General features: G+C 36.2%; 1 protein-coding gene across 2 annotated transcripts; it reads right to left on the bottom strand.

Annotated features, from left to right (window-relative positions):
* Nucleotides 1-2,255: 2,255 nt before the first annotated feature.
* LOC130084002 (neutral cholesterol ester hydrolase 1) lies at nucleotides 2,256-6,663 on the bottom strand. 2 transcript variants are annotated; one of them, XM_056249132.1, is made up of 6 exons: nucleotides 6,611-6,658; nucleotides 6,428-6,491; nucleotides 5,099-5,330; nucleotides 4,931-5,000; nucleotides 4,656-4,827; nucleotides 2,256-3,214 (listed from the first exon to the last, which is right to left on the bottom strand). In XM_056249132.1, the coding sequence occupies exons 2-6, from the start codon at nucleotides 6,464-6,466 to the stop codon at nucleotides 2,600-2,602; spliced, it is 1,128 nt and encodes a 375-aa protein (XP_056105107.1). In that variant the 5' UTR covers nucleotides 6,467-6,491; nucleotides 6,611-6,658; the 3' UTR covers nucleotides 2,256-2,599. The 2 variants fall into 2 exon arrangements, with proteins under 2 accessions (XP_056105107.1, XP_056105106.1); XM_056249131.1 differs by having other exon boundaries at nucleotides 6,428-6,663.
* Between the last annotated feature and the right edge of the window lie 14,279 nt (nucleotides 6,664-20,942).

Here is a 20,942-nt window from a genome sequence, read left to right as displayed (position 1 = left end):
TTTAGGTATGCTGGCTGTCTTCTCAGAACACATTCGCCAGGGTTCCAAGTTTGATGCACCCGGTTACTATCGTAACCTCGGTTCCCTGAGAGGCGGGAACGAGACATTACGTCAACCGCCGTGCTCGCCGTTTGATCAGCTGTGCTAGCGTTCAGTCTTGATTCTGATGTAATTGTCGCGCCCATGCTATTTTATACTGCCCGCGGACCGGTTAGCATTTGCATGTTTTGCGTCAATTGGCCAGCTGGCTCCAGCTGGCGTTATCCTATATCAGTGAAAATTTCAGTGAAAATGGAGAAGGGAGGAGTTCCCATATACGTCAGTATGACGTAATGTCTCGTTCCCGCCTCTCAGGGAACCGAGGTTACGATAGTAACCGGAGACGTTTTCCTCGGTTTTCCTCCGCTTTAAATCTCCCCAACCGGAAACGCACGAGCATCCTTGCGTCAAATGCGAAAGTTATGCGTGCATATAGCCCATTAAGATTATTCGGTTGTGTTCAAATGCTTCAGGTTTGTTCCTATTTAAAAAATGTGAAATATTAGCCCTGCAAAGCTCCTCCCTTGTATCTGTGGATGGTATCCCATCCACAGATACAAGGATGGTTAAAGAAGGTTATTTAGGAGTTGTTGTCTCGAAAAACGAACAAGATACAGTCTCTCTGAATTTTAATGCTGCCTTTGAAAATATTAAAAACAAATGTAACCTCTGGTTATTAAGGGACTTGTCCCTTAAAGGTGGAGTCCTTCTGTCAAAAGTAGAAGGAATTTCTAGACTAACCTGCTGCTTCATCTATACATTTATTTAGACAATAAAACTATTGATCAAATTTTATTTCATTTTCTAGTTTGATAAGTGTATTGTGTTAGTTTGTCATTTGTTTAACACTCAATGAAACCTTATGACGTATGACGAGTTTCTTTTGCACTTTAATTTTCCTGTGACTCCCAAGGCATTTCTCTTGTGTTTTCTGCAATCAATTCTGGTATAATTTCCTTATTTAGAGATGTGTTGTCATCGGTTGATATATGTCCATAATTAATCCAACTGCACATACTTTTCTACTATTCAATCTAGTACTAATGGAAAAGCTATTAAGACTGTTCTTTTGTCTCAAAAGCTTTGAATGATACAAAGGTCTTGTATTTTTTTGTGTGTGTGTTTTTTTGCTATCCTAGCTCCAAATTGTATGTTGTAATGTTTTGTTGTTTAAAGCATAATAAAAGAATAAAAAAACAAAAAACAAGACAAGGCCTTTGATTTGTCTCTTCACTTTACTGTCATTAATGATCTTGGGATATCAAACATATTCATATATACTAATATTAATAAATATGATATACAAGTTAAGTGAAGAGACAGATCAAAGGCCTTGTCTTGTTTAGATTTGTTTAATTATTATTATTATGTTTTAAACATGCTGTGTCTTCATCATGCAATGTAAAATGATGTGTTATATGATATAACACATCATTTTACATTGCATGATGATTGATGACACAGTAGAATGTGATGGAATTGTGAAATTATGAAATGTACTGACATAGACAGTCCAAAACAAAGTCCCAGGTACAGTATGCCATGCCTGAGAATGTGAAACCTGCAATAATTTTGTGGACAAAGCACATGGTTTATACGGTTTAAAATTATTATTTTTTCATGCTGGTATCTTGAATAAAATGTATGATTTATTTTTTAATTCATTCATATGAATTGATATTTAACCATTTTACAGATCATTGTTTTCTGTTTCACAGATTCCACTGAAAATCAGCGATACCAATGGTTTATTTCCCAAGGAAATGAATGCATGCATTCAGAATGTATTATTCACTAAGATATGTGATGCAGTCCTTGAGGCATGGTGATGTGCATCTGTGCAAACTTCACGCCCAGATGCAGCTGCACAAATCTAGGGCAGAGAGCACAATTGCATGCTTGTGCGTGCGCATACACAAAAATGCACACCACTGCAAATCTTGAGTGTGAGAGACATGAACTAACTTGTCTTCCCATCTTCTCATAGAACATTTGGAAAAACAAGAAATTAAACCTTATTTAATAATTGTCCTGTTTTACTTCAATTTTGAATTTACCTGCTTTGACACACTTGTAAAAGGCATTATAACTTGTAATTTATATATATATATTTATATGTATATATGTATGTATATACATGTGTGTGTGTGTGTGTGTGTGTGTGTGTGTGTATATACTGTATATATATATATATTTTATAAATGTACATACACACACACACATATATATATATTTACATACAAATTGTCTCTTTTTTTGGTCACACTCTGCAGAATTATTTATAATATTTGTATAATCATTGTGCATTATGTGGCATTATCCATGTAATACAAAGTACTGTAGCTTAAGCCCACTGCTACTGAAAAAATAGAATATTGTTACTGAAACATTATTTCAGTAGCTTTGGGCCTGATCACTACGCTTTCATGCCCATTCAATTCTTCACAAATAATCAGTTGCATTGACATGTTGCATAGCGTTTTAAATTTAAAAACTAAAAATTTGAGAATGTTTAAAAATCTAAATATATTTAACATAACAACAGAATACTTTAGCTCTGCTAGAGGTTCTCCTTCAACCAACAGATGTAGTTCCTAAAACTTCGAAACCCCACAGAGAATCGAAAGGGCCCGAAAGCGAAACTAAGGCATCCATGGAACCCATCTTCATAGTGATCAACGGTGACACGGACTCCGGCTTCTTTTAGTCGTGTGGCGTACATGAGTCCGTCGTCTCTCAGCACGTCGTGCTCACAGGTCATGATGTAGGCGGGCGGCAGGGCCTTCAGCACTTCAGTCTCAGCAAGTAAAGGTGCCGCTCTCACATCCAGCAGGCCTGGCAGCTTCTCCAGCAGCTCTGGGTCTCCGTGAAGCGGAACCACGGGTTTATAGTTCTTCTGAAAGGCCACCGGAAGAAGCTTGGTCCAGTTGATCTTGGCTCTGGCCGCTGCCATCTCCTGGCCCTGAGTTGTGTGGTTGTTTGCCAGCAAAGATGTAACTAGTCTTGGATCCCCGTTTAGGTACTCCAGCCAAAAGCGGGCCATGATCGGACGGTGGAGGATGGGAATGTGGGCGTTCTGCTGGTATGAAGGTGTGTTGAAGTCCAGGGCTTGAAGCACGGGGTAGAGAAGGGCCTGAACTTTAAATTGAATAGGAACACTACTGTCCAAAGCCATCTGTGAACAAAAAGATAAATAAATGTAATTGTGGATCAGGGTGGATCATCTTAAACTAAAACTATTAAAAACATTTATTTTAATTGGAATAAATATAAATAATAGTTGAAAAATTAAAATATACAAAAATGAGAAATGTTGCCTTGAACTAAAACTATTACCTGGAAATAAATAAAAACTAAAACTGAAATAAAAATAAATTAACCCTAAAGAGCAATATATATACAGTGTTGGGGAAAGTTACTTTTAAAAGTAATGCATTACAATATTGCGTTACTACGTAAAAAGTAACTAATTGCGTTACTTAGTTACTTTTTATGGGAAGTAATGCATTACTTTATTTTTGCATTACTTTTCTCACCTGGGCTGAGCTTGCTTATTTGTTTTTAATAACAAAAAATATATAGTTTAATACAAATATATATATATATATATATTTGTATTAAACTATATATATATATCATAATTACTATTTTTGGCAAACGTAAAGGCTTTTTCACACCAAAAGCTAAATAAATGAGCCTCAGGCTGAATGAAATGTAAATTTAAGCCTGTACACTAGAGGGCGCCGCTCAAACAAACCTTTCAGCTGTGCTGCCATTCTGGATTGCAGAAGAATAGGACACAGGAGAAGAAAGTTCTTAGTAAGGTTGAATTTTATTGAATTGTAATGAGTCGAAGGTCAGCATCAAATATATTGCTAAAAGGGATAGTTCACCGCAAAATTTGAATTTTGTCATCATTTACTCACCCTCAAGTTGTTCCAAACCTGTCAGTAATCAAACAGTTGTTGGACACCATTGACTTGCATAATAGGAAAAAAAAAATACTATGGAAGTCAATGGGGCCCATCAGCTGTTTGGTTACCGGCATTCTTTAAAATATTTTCTTTTGTGTTCAACAGAAGAAAGAAACTCATACAGGGTTGAAACAACTTGAGGGTGAGTAAATGATGACACAATTTTCATTGTTTGGTGAACTATCCCTTTAATAAAGTGAGATTAAAAACATATAGAATATTTGTGTAATTTCATATATGTTTGCATAATATTATGCATTTGCATTTTTTTTTTTTTTTTTTTTTGAGGAATACTGAATTTTGTGCAAGTGAGATGAGTAAATGCCTGCTCACATTTAGTCTAAAACCACAATAATCATTATGTTCACACAGCGCACCTTTACTTCTGATTTCTCACAATATGGAGACAGGAGAGCTGTCAGTCAATAAATGAAAAGACAAAGTAACTTGCATTACTTAGGCTATTTGAAAAAATAACTCAGATATTTTGTTGTAAATGAAAAGTACTGTGTTACTTTACTAGTAAATTAATCTGATCACGTAACTCGCGTTACAAAATATTATTAAAACTCAAATAAAATAACACTGTTGTTGATTCCTTTTCCTCAATATTGAAAATTAATTTGTAGGGATTTGTTGTACCTGTTGCACCACAGCGGTGGCTAGGTTGGCCCCGGCGCTGTCACCTGACACAGCCACTCTTTTTGGGTCTATGTGGTACCGACCCAACACCTCAGCTGTCAGGATGTGTTTTGAGGACTGAATGGCTTCATTATACTGGTCTGGGAAACGTGCATCTGGAGCCAGGCTGTACCTGAACATACAAATTATACAAATGACAGCCAGTAAATAACAAAATTGAGTTTGTTAAGGATGAAACAAAAAAAAAATCACAGTAGACAACGTGCATTGCTTACTCAATTGATATTACAACAGCATCCAACTCTTCAGCCATGGTCCTGCACTGAAGGAAATATGTTTGCATCTCTTTTAAAGAAAAAAAAATATTTTTTATCACTACTTCTGCCGACAACATTCATTTTGAAACAGATTTCTTTATATGAAATCACATTCATTTAACCTACTTCCACTGCCGAGCGTCCATCCACCTCCATGGAAATAGACCACACCTCTTTTCAAATGCCGCTCCTGGTCTGATGCAGTGGACTCAAACACTTGTGCTTCCACTCCTCCAAAATGAGTATCTGTGACCCGGATGGCTGGGCTGGACTGTGGACCCTTTATTTCATCCCATGACGCAGCGTACTTAGCAACATCGAAAGGTCGACTCAGTCCAAGATCGTGAGCTAAAAAGCTCTATGAAACAATACTAAAAGTTAGAAGGATTAGAGAGCAGGATTGTTAAACACCCTATGAGGGTCTGAAAATCTCTTTAAGAAAATTCCATTTCTTTAGAAGGGACAAAAGGAAGTCCCTATGGCAGTTTACTATTGCATTTCTAAAAGCATTACAGGCTCAAATCCCACATTTTTAATTTGTATTATTGACAAATACTAGATCTAATATAATCGAATTAAAATTAACCAAGCATGAAAAGTCGCTAGATTTAAACACATTAAAATGTTTGGTGATTTTTGAAATTCCCATATCAGAGGTAAATAATTAAAATAACCCAACAATTATACAAAAGTCAAAATTTAAATAAACTCTGTGAAGTGATATTCAATTAATTGAAGCAAAATGGTGAAACGACAAATAATCGGATTTAATCCCATGACGCAGCGTACTTTACAACATCGAAAGGTCGGCTCAGTCCAAGATCGTGAGCTAACTAAGCTCCTTGTAAAAAAAAACTGCCTCAAAGTTAGAAGGATTAGAGAGCATCATTGTTACACACCCTAAAAGGGTCAAAGCATCTCTTTAAGAAAATTCCATTTGGAACATAAGGATAAGGTCCTAAAGATTATGATAGTTTGATTTCTCAAATTGATTTTTCAAACATTTTTTGTATTATTGAAAGATATTAGACATAGTAAACTAACTCAAATTAACCAAGCAGGAAAAGTTGGTAGATTTAAAAACATTAAAAGTTTGGTGATTTTGGCTGTGATTTTGAGGTCAACATTTAAAAAATAATGCAACAAGTCAAAATTTGAATAAACACTTGAAGTAAAAATATAAAAAAGACAAATAATCGAGAAAAAAAGAAAAGAAAAATTCTCATTTATTTTTTACACAAATTGTAGCATTTTATATTTGTTATCAAAGTTATTCTTAGAAATAGTTATAGTGTTTAAACTTTATTCAAACATTTCACTTTTTTTTAGGTAATATTACTTTTTTTTTTGACTGAGTGCCATAGCTCTCTAAATCTCTAGCTCTTTAAATACTGTATCCACATTGAAATGACATATAATGCATATTCTATAATGGAGACAAATGCAAAAGCTTACCGCATGCATTACACCACGCAATATTGCATCCATAAACATGAGTTTCCATGGCTCTGATATAGTGCTGGGCAGAGGCAGATAAATATAATAAGCAGCTGCTATTGACAGTAAAATCGCCACGATCAAAATAGACCGCATCATTCTGATGGGTTAAAGAAACACAAGAAAGTTATAAAACTATACCGGTCTCAGGGTTGACATAGTGACTGACTGTATATGATGTTGTAATACCTCATCTGACCCCAGAGAGCAGTGGTTTTGAAATCACAGCAAATTTTACTTTAAAAGTCCTCAGGCATGATAACTCTAAATCCTTTTTTTTTTTTTTTTTTTTTTTTTTTACATTTTAAATGATTCTTTTATGGTTAGTATTCATTTTACTACTCGTGACTTTTCGAATTAAGCGATATTTACGCGAACGTTTAAGTAAACGACATCTCTTGTTGATTTTATTATTTTTCTGCACTGCTAGCCTAGAAGACATAGACAGAAACTTTTATTTTGAAGTATTCTTCACATTCAGTCATGTGACAGCACTTTTTGAGTAACAGCAGTCAACTGTTTACATACGTCACATTGGAATGTACTGTAGGCTATATAAGACGTCACGTCAGCCCAACTATACAAGCTCTATACATGTTTTAGCCTACTCTTTTATTACTTTTATTAAAAATGCTATTACCACTACTACGATTCAGTTTATAGAGACAGGCCTATATTTATGTATAATATTAGTCATCTTGATAATGCTGCTTTTTTAAGTTATTATTAATGTTCTGATAGTTTACGCTTCAATTGATTGATCCCAGACTGAGAAAAAAATCTCTTTTAAATACGAGATTTGATCTGGTTACAGTAATGTTAATGACCACTAAGTGGCGCTGTAGTTAATCTTTATAATATGTTTACCCCATAATAATACCCACACTTCTAGCAATAGAAATATAGGAAATATTTTAAAACTTAATTAGGCTAAATAGCATTTCAACAAAAGCCAAAAAAATACATTGCTGTAGCTGTTCACTCATATCACACAAACGTCAATCACACTATTATGGCAAGCAAAAGCAAGGCAAATAAAAAATGTTTCAAAAACTTTGATTCTGTGAGTTTGGAATGTCATAATAATACAATTAATATTAGGCCTAGATGAACATTTAAGAATACACGGTTACACAATACACGGTTATTATAAAACATGTGTAGCCATGGAATATGAGAGTGTGAAATTATAGACAGATTCCATCTGTCCTAAACAAAATCCTGTGTATCATATTTGAGGATGTGGAACCTACAAAAAGGAACTTAATACGTTTGTGGATAAAGCACATGACTTTTAAACCTGTAATGCGTTTTACATGAGTTGTATGCTTTGTATTTTGAAATAAAAAAAAATATTATTATTAAGTTGCATATAAGTTACAAGTTGCCTCCTAAATCATATTATAAATAAATAAATATTAATGTATATTATAGGCTACAATATACATGAATATTTATTTATTAAAAAAAATATTCAACTTATTTCTATTTCATAGTCACATTTCCACAAGAGAGCTAGTTTAAGAACATTTATAAAAAATATATTGCTTTCACGCTAGCCTGATCGAGCCTAATTTAACCTTACAAGACAATCTCTCCTAACATCCCCCTTATCTGCATCATCATCATCATCATCAGACAATTCTGCGGATGCGGTCACTGCTGGAATGGATCGGGAGAGTATTTGGTGTAATACGGTAAATACGGTTCTACACCCCCATGTGCGCTTCCACATAATTGACATGGCGGAATTCCATACTGGTCTGGTCTGGTCCGCCGTGGACTTCGCAGCAACGGAATGACATGCTTTCTATTTCGGGCATTTAGGGACTAAAGTGTTAATAAGCAAGATTTACTGAATCCAAGGTAAGTAGACGCGTTTTTCTTGAAAGTAATGTATTTTACAAAGCGCGCGGAGACATTGTTTCGAAAAGTTTCAAGTTGGAGAAAAGCGCGAGCCGGTTGCCTCATTGATGGGAAAGGGAAGTCTTGAATTTAATGGAAAACGAAACGAAATCTAAACGAAACTTAGTGTTTTAAACACATAAACATTTGCGTGAGCTGTTTTACTTCGCTTTTACATTAGTCTATTTCGACAGCTGTAGCCTATTTTAACCAGTATAGGCTACTGCAATTTTAGGCTATGTGCAACTTGTGTGTTTTTTTTTATGCTGGAAAAAAAGTAATAACTCGTTATCCTCATTAACACTGCTTTATCAAAATTCACTTCCACAACACTCGTAATGTCCAAGTGAGAATTAATAGAGGAGGCTATAGTGATTCTGTCCACTGCATCTGTCTCGGAAAATTCTGGAATTCGATACCGATTCGTTACGAAACGTTTTTTTTTTTCATCAACACGGGGGCCTGTTTGTATAATATAATCATCTCGCATTTCATTAGGTCTTATACATGAAACATTTTTATATAAGAATAAGTCGGGTAAATATGCCAAAGACATTTGGAAAGTGACACGTCAATTCCCATCAAGTTGTTTGGTTAAAGCGTCACTGGAATAAAATAATTTTTAACTCCTGGTTGTAACGTCATTGCAATGAGTATGACGTATGCTGTATATTGTATACATAAGATTTTACAGTTCCGTACATTGACATCATTGCCATTAACAAAGTTGTCTAAATACAGCGTTCTATGGGAAGCTGTGTGAACTTACATTGTAGAATTAGCGTTCTTTTGAGTCGAATCTTTTCAATGAATCAGTTGAACCTGATGCGTTTCTCGTAAGTTAGCTTTAAAAGATCGTAGTATCAATAGCAGCACTGAACGAGTCGTTAATCAGACTTGATCAGTCCATGAGGTTCTCGATTAAAAAATACACTCATTGAACTGAGAACCGTCTGTTTCAGACGTTAGAGCTGACTGTACAGTAGGCCTATTTGGAGCGTTTTAAGGATTTGATTGATGGGATGTAAACTTCCTATAAGAGATATATCACACACACAAGGGCGTAGATTTGGTTTGAACATTGGGGGGGTTGAAGTTTGGGTATGCCTCCTGATATTGTGATCATGGTATAAATAATAGGGGGGTTGTAATCCATAGATTTAAATATTGGGGGGGTTATATCCCCCCCATCCCCCCCACAAATTACGCCCCTGCACACACACACACACAGGTAGGCACTTAGATGTATATAAATGTATTCTTTACAGTTTTAATGAGTGAACTTCAGTGAAGCATTGACCTTTGACAATCAAATAAAAAATGAAGAAGATAAAACTATTAATTTAAAGATGCTGATTTATATATATAGGCCTATATATATTGGAAATGTTTATGAGTTGATTGTGTCTGTTTAATCGATGAACATACAAAACAGAATTGTTTTTATGAAATCACATGACACAATTATGTCACGCTGTAAAAGAATCTCTGAATCACTTCTTTGAACTGAATCGAAATGAGTTAGACTCCCTAAGTAGACAGCTTCATTGATTAGAAGGGGAGTGTTCAAATCTTGCAGTGTTGACACTTTGTTATACCCCGTTTCCTTTGGGAATGATAGCGTTCAAATGTAAACGGTTACGAAAGAAAAAACAGACTCTCACAAAATCTGTTTTTTTGTGGTGTTTTAGAAAAACACAAATATGGGTTGTGGATCATATTGAAGACCGGATCTTTTAGTCAGAGGAAACCCGATCCCAAATACATGACGTCATCTGACATTCCAGAGCGAATCTTGAGGTGCAGAAAGCTGCCTTGTAGACTTTAGAGACTCCAGCCTTGGCGTCAAGTTTGATTTCTCTCCTTTAAGTCATTGCTGTAGTATTTATAGAGTAAAAAAGTGAAAATTATGTTCTGTAATGCGAAGGTTTTAAACTTTACTGCAGTCGTGTAAACTTCACTGAGACTCAGCCCTGTTTCAGATGGTTATTATGTCAAACACAGGGTTCTGCAGACTAATATGCACAAAATTTGGATTGTAAGTGATGCTTTAAATTATGTCCTGTGAAGGAAATGCACATTTCTGTGGTGGTATCCTGACCACAGTGTGAGCACTGATTTGTAAGCATCTCGCACCCCCATTAAAACACACAGGCATACCCTGACCCCTCCCAACCCTACAGCCCTTTGGCCCCAAACTCAAACATTAAAAGAATGCAGTGCTTGTGGGTACACTGTTAAAACAAACCTGGTAAACACCTTTGAGCTACCATTGTTCCATTGCGATTACATAGGTGTGCTCTGAGGCTCCGCCGCCTTTGTCATGGAAATCTTCTCCGTTTAATTTCTAATGTTTAGTCCATCGAGGTCTGACACGAGAAAAAACACGAACACACTGGAGCTGCTTTATATTTGACATTGAAGTAGTGGACACTGACACTGTTTGTCATGTTCAATACTGTAAAGCTGCTTGCTATAAAGTAGGCTATTGTATAAAGTGCTATATAAATAAATGTATGGCGAAGAGTGCTGAATTGCAGAGCTGGTGCAAACCATGTTATCCGATGCTTTCTTTACTGCTGTTTTCTCACCACTGTCATTTAAAAAAAAAAATCTCAATTTTGTTATTGAGAAGAAAGCTTGCAGCACATATTTATGTATTCATCTATACGCTGTTCTCAGCAGTGTGGTTGGATGTTTTGAACTCCTCTTTATCCTCAAGTAGTGAATGAAAAATAACTTTGCTGTGAGAACTTCCTTAAATTTCCTTCGGGATGAAATAAAAGTATCTATCTATCTATCTATCTATCTATCTATCTATCTATCTATCTATCTATCTATCTATCTATCTATCTATCTATCTATCTATCTATCTATCTATCTATCTATCTATCTATCTATCTATCTATCTATCTATCTATCTATCTATCTATCTATCTAGTCACTGCACTGACGTTAGTACAGCTATTACTCATTGCTTATTCTCATCCTGTTTTATCATGTCTAGTACACCAGCTTTGTTCTTTAGGTTCTCCCCTGTCCACTAACTCTCTACTTTGAAGAGAGCTGATGTTATCTAGGTAACAGAAATGCTTAGGCATTTGTGCTAATGGCAGTGGATAATCAGATGTTTTGCTCTATTTGTCTCCATCATTTCCTGAGAGCAATTGTAATGATCTGTCGAGCTGTCAGTACTCCTTTGTTGTCGTTATCGAATCGGTTGTGCCGATTTATTGCTAATGCCATGCTACCCAGAGGGTAACTGAAATGTTTTAATGAGAAACTTATGGTACATTTGTGAAGAATTTGGGCAAGGATTTAGCACAGGGAAGGGTGGTGGTGGTAGTGGTTAAAAATCTGGTTTAGGAATGGGTGATTCATGAAGTGGAGAATTTCTGGCAACCCTGATCACCATAATATCCTTGAGCAATAAACCCACAGGTCTCTCCTTCAGTGAAATTCTATTCGATTTTTTTTCCACTGTGTTTGGTTATGGTTAAGGATTCAAACAAACCCATAAGTATGAACAAGTAGTTCCAGTTGATATAATCCAACAGCACTAGGACTTTTCTCTGTTTGCTTATTCCAGTCTGTATTAGTGGTGGAGATTTTTACAAAATCTTTCTGCTGGTTACATCATCGTTATGCTAGGTGTAGGTGATGGCATAATGTCAAGTGAGTGAATAATTAATTCAATCGATTTGTTCAAAAACAGATTCTTTCAGGAATAAAAACAACTGACTGTCTTTATGAGCAAGTCATTGAATCAATCATTCAACTGATTTTTAAATGTTTTACTTATTTGTTATACTACTCTTGTTAAATCTGATATTCATATCTGTCTGTCAGTGTCTGTCTGTAAAACTTTAAATGAATAGTTTTATATTTCTCCATTTTAATTCAGTTGCCATTCTCAATGCTTCATGGCGTTGTAGTTCATTAAAGCCGTTAAGTACACAATCTTGTACTTTTGTCAGATTATCAGATACCTTTTGCTTTGAATCAATTTGTAATATGGCAATTCACCTCGTAACTGGTAGGTTTGGTTCATGGGTTATAAATCTTTAGCAAAGACTTCTTAAATATCTCTATGGGAAGAAAACAAATGGGAAAAATCCTTCTGGAATAAAGGTCTCTGAAAAAGTGGCTGGGTACTGTTGCACTCTCGTACAAATTCATAGATTGCTATTTTGAATTCAGCCCGTCATTGAGTCATTCATTCAGCGAATTTATTTAAAAAAACAGAATAATTCAGGAATGAAACAAATGACAATGGCGGAATTCAGATTTGCATAATAGCATACTGCTCTGTATTTCTTTCACTTCTGATCCTGTTCTCTTGCACAAAATGGATTTTTAGGTGATGAGACCAAACTTTTCCTGCCCTTTTATCTCATCAGCCATCAGTTGCTGGAGGCTGGATTGAAGAGTTCATATTGGTCCCTGTCTCTTCTGCTGAGCATCACGTCTTGTTTGATCATAAGTGCCTCTTATGGAGCTAGATCCAGCGGTGCTTTGCTTAGATGTTTCATGAATTGGGTGATCTACCTGCAACCTTTACTGTGTCTACAGCTATTAGGTGTAACATGTTTGGTACAGATGTCCTGTTACACAAATACACACTAGCATAGCCTGCCTCTTTATAGCTGAGGCCCAAATCAGGATAAGGAATGTGACCTATTGACCTTTAGAAGAAGAGGGAGGCAAAGGGACTATGGTGAAGAGTGCTGCCTGTTCGTTCTGTACATACATGCATGTTTATTCCCAATTTCCCACTTTGGCATGGCTGGAGGTTTGTAGACTGAAGTTTTTTTTTAACATTAGTGACAAGATTTTTTTTGAGGATTTTATGAAGAAAATGAAGCTCATTCATTGCGACTTGATGAAAATGAGTTAGGTAAACATTTCTGTAATAAAATTCTGTTTATTTAAAAAACAAAATACTGTCTAAAACTCATAATGTGTATCTTTATATATAGAATATGTATAATTTGTTCCTGCATGCTGTATATGTTTTGATTCACTCAAAAGAACCAGCTCGTGAGGGTTGTCTGTTTGGGAATCAGACGGTGTTGTTCAAATTATTAATAGGTGTGTTCGACTTGAAGCAGCGCTGCGCGGACCGATCGGTGTAGGACAAAGTTACAATTTGAAAGCATACGGAGCCATCTGCTCTTTAATCGCTCTCGCTAATCGGTCTGCGCAGCTCTGCTTCAAGTCAAACACGTCTGTTTCTTTTTTTTTTGATTCACCAAAAAGAACCCGTTCTTAAGAGTCATTCTTTAGTGATTCGGTTTACACCATTCATGCTGTGTTTTGACTCACAAAAAAGGAATCTGCACATACGAGTGGTTATGTTCGTTTGGGAACTGGACTACGCTATTTGATCTAAGTTTTTGATTCAGCTCATAAAAGAGTCATTCTTTTGTGATTCAGACTACCCTGCTTGTGTTGTATATTTTGATTCTCTAAAAAGAACCAGATCAGAAGAGTCATTTGTTCGGGCATTAGACATACATGTATAATGTAAACAACGTAATTTTAAATTCACTAAAAAGAATAAAAAGAACCAGCTCATAATATTTGTTTATTCGGGAATCTGACTATGCTGTTTGTGCTATATGTTTTTGATTCACTAAAACGTACCGGCTCATAAGAATGAATTATTAAAAAATTGGACTATACACTGGTTGAGCTGTATGTTTGTGTGGGAGTCTGTGTTGTGCTGTGGACTCCATCTTTAAGCTAACGGTAGAGAGGCTCTCGCCTATAAATAATTCTACAGGCTTTCATAGACAACCTAGGAAGTCAGGGAAGGTCTCGTTTTTTAAGTCTCGCTACTAGCTGTTCAATCATTTGCAATAAAATGCAATTTATACATAAATTCTTACATATAGCCCATTTTGAAGAACCTCTAGATTTTTTTATCTATCACTCTCTTCCTTTCTCAATCTATACCTCCTCTTTTTTCTGTCCCTGGACACAATTAAGATGTTAAGGGTGTGAGACTGTATACATTTCTCTGCGGTGACCGTGCGCAACTCCTCCGTGTGACTGGAGAACTCAGTTTGACCCAGTTAAGATGCTCCTCTGCTCCTTCTCAGTGCTTAGAGGCCAGATCACATTTCATATTGGGGTTATGCAACACTGAATTTGGATCCTGGGAATCTGTGTCGTCTTTCTCTGCACTGTCCCTCATTTTTTGTCCCTTCTCTTCTTGTGTCTTTTACTGTAAGTTCTGTAAGGGGAGAGTGGATGGAGTTTCAGTGTGTGGAGAAACAGGGTCAGCTTTTTGAGTTCAGCTGGGTGTGTAACTGCATTATTGTGCCTTCAGGGAGGAACCAGGTCGTGCTTCAGAGTCTGAGGTGTCAGTGTTGGGTAACACTTTTATCTCTTAAACAGGACAGAGGTGCTGAGACCAGTCCTGATGCTGTTGTATAGAGGAAAGGAAAAGAAAATAACAATTTAATATATCACAAATGATTCTTAGACAGCAATGAGATTAATTGGAGAACATGTTTTGAACTGGAGAAACAGACTTTAGTAATCTCAGAGTATCAGAAAAGATTGCAACAATTTCACAAACTGTTCTCAGATTTACCAAGATACCAAAGTCTGAAATCAAATGTAAGAGATTTCAGTACTAAAATGATTTGGTCTATGCTATCCATGACTCTATATACGCAATTACGCATTATTTTTTGTTTATTTTCTCCTGAGGACCTGTCCTGAGATAAACTTGATACTAATCTGAAACATATTTTGAGAACTTAATTAAAGGGATAGTTCACAGAAAACAAGTAATTGTTTGCTAAACCTCATGTTGTGTCAAATAGGGATGCACGGAAGTTTCGACTACCGAAAATCAGCGTGTTCAGCGTTTTGTCTGCTTGACTTTCTGTCTGCTGTATTACAAGTCTTATAAATGCATAATATTAGGGGTGTGCAACATCAACGATAATATTGTAATTGGTGTTTTAACGATGTGCAAGCTGACATGATCGAGTATGTCAATTCGAGTGTCACAAATTTCTCTCATAGCATTATTTATGCCATTAAATGCAGTGTCAATGCATGCCACCTCTGAACAGCACAGATACAGTCTGTAAATCCATCTAAGTTATAACTTTATGTAACAGAGTGAGACTTAAATGTATGTGGTTTTTCATTAATAATCTGAATGTGTGCATTCACAAATGGTTGTATGGTTGTTGTATTCTTGGATGGTTATTGAAGACCCTTTCAAGGGTGATAATATTTTCATCCACACCAATGGACAATAATATTCTGTTTATTATAAGCGTGTGCTGCAGTTTTTTCGTCTACCATTTTCATCTTTTTAAATGCTTGAGTCTTCTAAAGTCGTTTGGATTCTGATTGGCTGTTAATGTTTATATTGTTCATCGGCCAAAATAAATTGATTCTGAAAGTGATTTCAACTAGGCTATATCGTTCTTTTGTTCTGTTATCATTAGTTGTAGTGTGGAAATTTAAAATTAGAATGATTTTCAACTTTTTCGTTATTGTGATGGTTGTGAATAGACCTTTAAACTTGATAGTCAATGGTAATTCTAGGTATCAGCCAGGCCAGCAACCCGACTAGAGCAATCTACTAGACCAGACGCAAATAAAGGCCAGTCAGTTGGTTCATTATTCTGCCACACTCCTGTAATGTGTCCTTGATTTCCTGTCTGTGCCTTGTCTGGACCGTTATCGCTTCAGTTCCATTGTGGCTGAGATATTTGTGTTGAGATATTTTTAAAGAGGTGATGTCATCTGGCTGTAAATGCTGATCAGGGTCACAGACGTGAGTCAACATCAGGGAGATGGAAATGCTGAGCGCTCCGAGGTGAGTTACTTTGCTGGGGAAAAAATGTGACATTTTAGATTTTCTCAGTGAGTGTGTCAGCTGATCAGGGAAGGGATGGGATGAGATAAAAGAACAAGGGGGAGATGGAGAGGAAAAAGTGATGTTTTCTTGGTTTCCCAGCTTCCTCAGTGTTATTATGTGCCATTAGCTGGATTATAGGCCCATGCCAGACTGGGTCCACATCTGGGACTGTAAACCTGCCAGATGCAAGAACAGATTTCTAAAAAAGAATTAAGTCTCTCTTATTGTGGTTGTGTGTGGCAACGTGCTGTTATTACTGCTTGGTTGCTGTTGTGAAGATTTTCCAAACTACTTTCTAATGTATAGTTATAACGACTACTATAAGAGTAGGTTGATTTCCCTGAAAAGTGTAAACATTGTGACTCTGTGGTGTGATCAAAACATTGTTTATTTGCACATCCTGACTGTCCTTTATCATCTCAGCCAATAGTGTATTGGCTGATGAGTGTTTGGGAAACCTGTTTGGAAAAAATCATTATCTTTGCAGAAATTACACATTTTACATTTTAAAAGTTTCAAAAGTTTGGTTTGGAAAGTTTTTTAAAAATATTTTTGAAATGTCTGCTCGCCAAGGCTGCATTTTCTTTAATCAAAAATACTGTAAAAAACGTAATATTTGGAAATATTATTGCAATTTAAATGAACTGTTTTCTATTTCAATATAATGTAATTTATTCCAGTGATGGCAAAGCTGATTTTTCAGCATCATTACTCTTCAGTGTCACATGATCCCTCAGAAATCATTCTAATATGCTGATCAGATTTGCTGCTCAAGAAACATTTCTTAATATTATCAATGTTGAAAACAGTTGTGGTGCTTAATATTGTTGTGGAACCCGTAATAATTTATTGCTCAAAGGTTCCTCTTTCATATCTCATGAGACTAATTGAATGTCCGGTTTTTCTTTCTCTGAAGCATCAGCCTTGCCTCAGATGTTTTGTAGAGGAGACGCATAGCACTATATAATATTATAGATGTTAAAGAGATTGCCTTTTAAAATCTTCAGATTGACCTATATTTACCTTCCAATAACTGCATTTGGGTGCATCTTTATCAAAACAATATGTGTATCAAGCTGCACTCTGATTCATGTACCTAAAATCTGAAGCGTCATACATCCAGGTCTTGAGAAGGAGTAGAAGATCTGAGATGTTGTCATCAAGGCAATGATTGTTTCACTAGCGTTGTGCTCTTTGACTGCGAGGCCGACGGGGAGGTGGTCTAGGGAATACCCCACATCACTGGAACCTCAGCCGTGCCATGAATGGACTCTCTGTGTCTTTCTTGATTGACACTCACTGTGACGTGGTCACAACAACATGACCCGTGAAGGTAGGGGGTCCTGCCTCTTTGTGCGACACCCCCACCCCCGCTCCCCGGCTCTGCCGTTGAATCTCTCTCTCTCATGGGATTTAGCCCTTAAAGCTGCAGTCCGTATCTTTTCCTCTTTGTCGCCATCTCTCTGTTCGAAATCTGTAACTGCAGTGATTCGCGGAATTATCATCTTTACGTGGGTTTGTAAATCGGCATGAAACAGCGCGGATGAACACAGTGCTTTGAGGCGAGTGCTGCTGTCAGTCACCGCGCTGTGTGGATACTGTCATACAGAATCACAGATTCACTTTTTGAAAGTTTGACCAACATAAGAATTTTCATAAGAAAATGTCTTCTGAACAAGTAAAATCCATTTTTGTTCTGACCAACTAAGGGGGAAAAAGCATTCGACATGATAAGCTTCGTTAGATTTACGCAATTAAACGCAATTTACAGCAACCGTGCAAATTATAGCCTACTTTGTTCTCAAATTGTTCATGTTAACAACATCAGCATTGCGTGACTAATGTTAAATTTAATGTGTTTTATGGTTAGCAGCTACCTGCGTAGTTCAGAATTCATATTCTCCATAATAGCAAAACGAGAAAGGCACAACAAAGGAAACTCCATAACTGTGTGAATTAAGAAAACGTACTGTTACACGATTGAACTATTGAAATGTCTTAACTTACTTGTTCAGCAGAAAAAAGCCGTCTCTTCTTCCGTTTTGAACCCCTTCAAAACACGGAGTTCACGCACTTTTCAAAAGCCCCGCCGATGTGTATCCTTGTGTTCGCATGAGACGGTTTCTTTCTCTTTCTAGCCACCTTAAATCCGAAGTACGAAGTCTTTTAGGTTTTATAACTGCTGAATCTCCAGTTGACACTGATGATTGTTGTTTGGATCTTTCTGGATGCCATAAGTTTAATTATGTAAAGTGCTGCGCCTGCGAGAAAAGCCTATACATCTAAACATCTCGTCACGCGCAGTATAGCCGGCTAGCCGAAACTCCTTCTTTATGTGTACGGGTGTGACGTAATGACGCAAAGACATGCTTGAATTTCCCGCGGAAACCCACCAGTACCACTGGAATTAAAATCATTATTACAAGCTAACCGTTTTGAATCTAGCTATGGCAAGCAGATAGTTTTGACCACTGGCAGAATACGTTTTTTTTAATATAATTATTTTGGATTATTTTTAACTTAAAGTTACGGACTGGAGCTTTAAACGCCCCCTCTCAACGCTACAGAAAAGTAGACTCCTGCCATCCACAGGAATGAGGATCGTAGAATGAAAAGAAAGAATGGACTGAGAGCTTGAGGGGTAAAGAGAGAGTAGTTGGGTGGGGGGTTTGGACCCCAGAGGCCTTGGTGTGTTAAGCCGTAGTGTTAATGATTTTAGTCGGACGGTAATTACAGGCCGTGGCAAAGAGCACTGAGGAAAGGAAAACAAGCATGCTCAGAATGAGAAAGACTGCAGGATGCTTTAGTAGTGCTTGACGTGAGGTCAATATAGAACTTCTGTCCATGTAATTGTTAAAGACACTGGTCACCTAACTATTCTCCCAGAACCTGACTTTTTAATTAGTTTTAGTTTTTTTAATGTAACTTACTTTGAATAATGGTGCATGTTGGTCCAAAGAAAATTAGTAACATATATATTTTTTTTTTGTGGCAAAATATTTGGGTTTGGTTTTGATGTTTCTTGGAATAATGATACATTGTTGGTCCAAAGAAAAGTATCAACATTTTGGGGTTTTGTTTTGTTTGTTTTTGGTAAAACCCAATTATAATAATATCAAATATATAAAAGTTAAAATGCATAAAATATATATGAATGAAGTTAAATATGTATAGGTTACATATGTCACGTTATGGAGATTGTTAATTATGAACCATTTCATGTTAACTTCAGGATGTTTTCTATAGTCAAATCCAAGACAGGTTGGCTGTTAGTGGTGTGTGTTTAGCATATTTGTGTGTGTGTTTAGCACTGGAAGTGAAGGCATTTATGACCCAATAAAAAGCCACTATCTCTATTCTCTCAGCTTCCTCTTTTCTGAAGATCAGAGGACGTCTCAGGTCTACAACTCCTCGCGTCTTAATAATTCAGAGTATAGAGATTTTTGTGGTTTTCGACAGCCAGCTGAAATTATTCTTAAAAAATGCCACAAAACACCACGATTTTAACATGTTTCATGAACATTCTGCTTTAGAAAAATCAATATATTGACCTCATAGTACCACCTCAGTACTTTTTCATTGCTTAAGGCTTCTTTCTGTCTGTAATCACTGTATTAGTTGTTGTTTTTCCTGGGCTACTGCAGAATGATTGAATTTTGTTGCTCTGGGTTTGACCCCTGGCAGTGACGTGCATGTTTGGAGTTAAATGGGACGGGTTATTGCTTTCATAGAGGGAAATGGCACCAGTCAGCTGAGCAGAGACACTCTCATTGCTGATCTTTCCCCCACTATACCTGAACTTTGGTTGTTTTTTACGTTTTAAGAGTGTCATGCAAATCAATGCTGAGAGGTGTTCATCCAGTGTGACAAGCAAGATTGCACTTGTTTTGAAGACATAAGCATAATGCCTTTCAACATCAAGCTAAACTATACAGTCTTGTCTGCTGTGCAGGTTTGTTCTGCAAGTGTTTTATACTTCAAAGGCTGCGGCCTGCACCATTATTATCTTATTATCATTCACTATCACTGCACTATCATATACTATATCTAGATGATCTATCTATGGTTCTTTGAACACAAGGTGGAAGCTGCTACGTTTTAAATGTGTGAACCAAAATATTAAGAATGATATTAATATTAAAATAATATATTAAGCTAGATGCTAACACTTGCATACAAATGCAATGGACATGCTAAGTGTACATTTAAATTAAAAGCTGAAATTACTTAATAGTGCTATAATTGGTTTCATGTTATGGCCAATAACAAACAAATGGTAATACATATAATTTATTATTGATCTGTGTTTATCTAACAAAAAAAAATTGAATTTAAAAAAAGTGAATTTAAGCAACACATTATAATATACTTAATGAAGCATGGATAACTATTCATTATGAAGTCTGCTAAAGAAAAGTTAGTTTGAATGAGAAAAACAGTTTTAGTTATTGGTCTCTCTTTTTTTAGTATTTGTTTTAAAGGGGTCATATAATGCCATTTTTGTACAAGCTATTATGGTTCTTTAGGGTCTAAATTAAAAGTTTATAATATACTTTAATTAAAAATTCTCATTAGTATTGTAAGAAAACACTTATTTTACCTGGTCAAAAACGGCTCTGTTTTCAGCACGCCGTTTCAGTGCATATGCCTTTAAATGATCATGAGCTTTGCTCACTC

This window comes from Rhinichthys klamathensis, unplaced genomic scaffold, assembly GCF_029890125.1.
Source record: "Rhinichthys klamathensis goyatoka isolate OS25496 unplaced genomic scaffold, OSU_Roscu_1.1 h1tg000059l_1, whole genome shotgun sequence".
NCBI classification, from domain to species: Eukaryota; Metazoa; Chordata; class Actinopteri; order Cypriniformes; family Leuciscidae; genus Rhinichthys; species Rhinichthys klamathensis.
The sequence above is the reverse complement of the archived record's forward strand: the minus strand, read 5'-3'. Positions and strand labels throughout refer to the sequence as shown.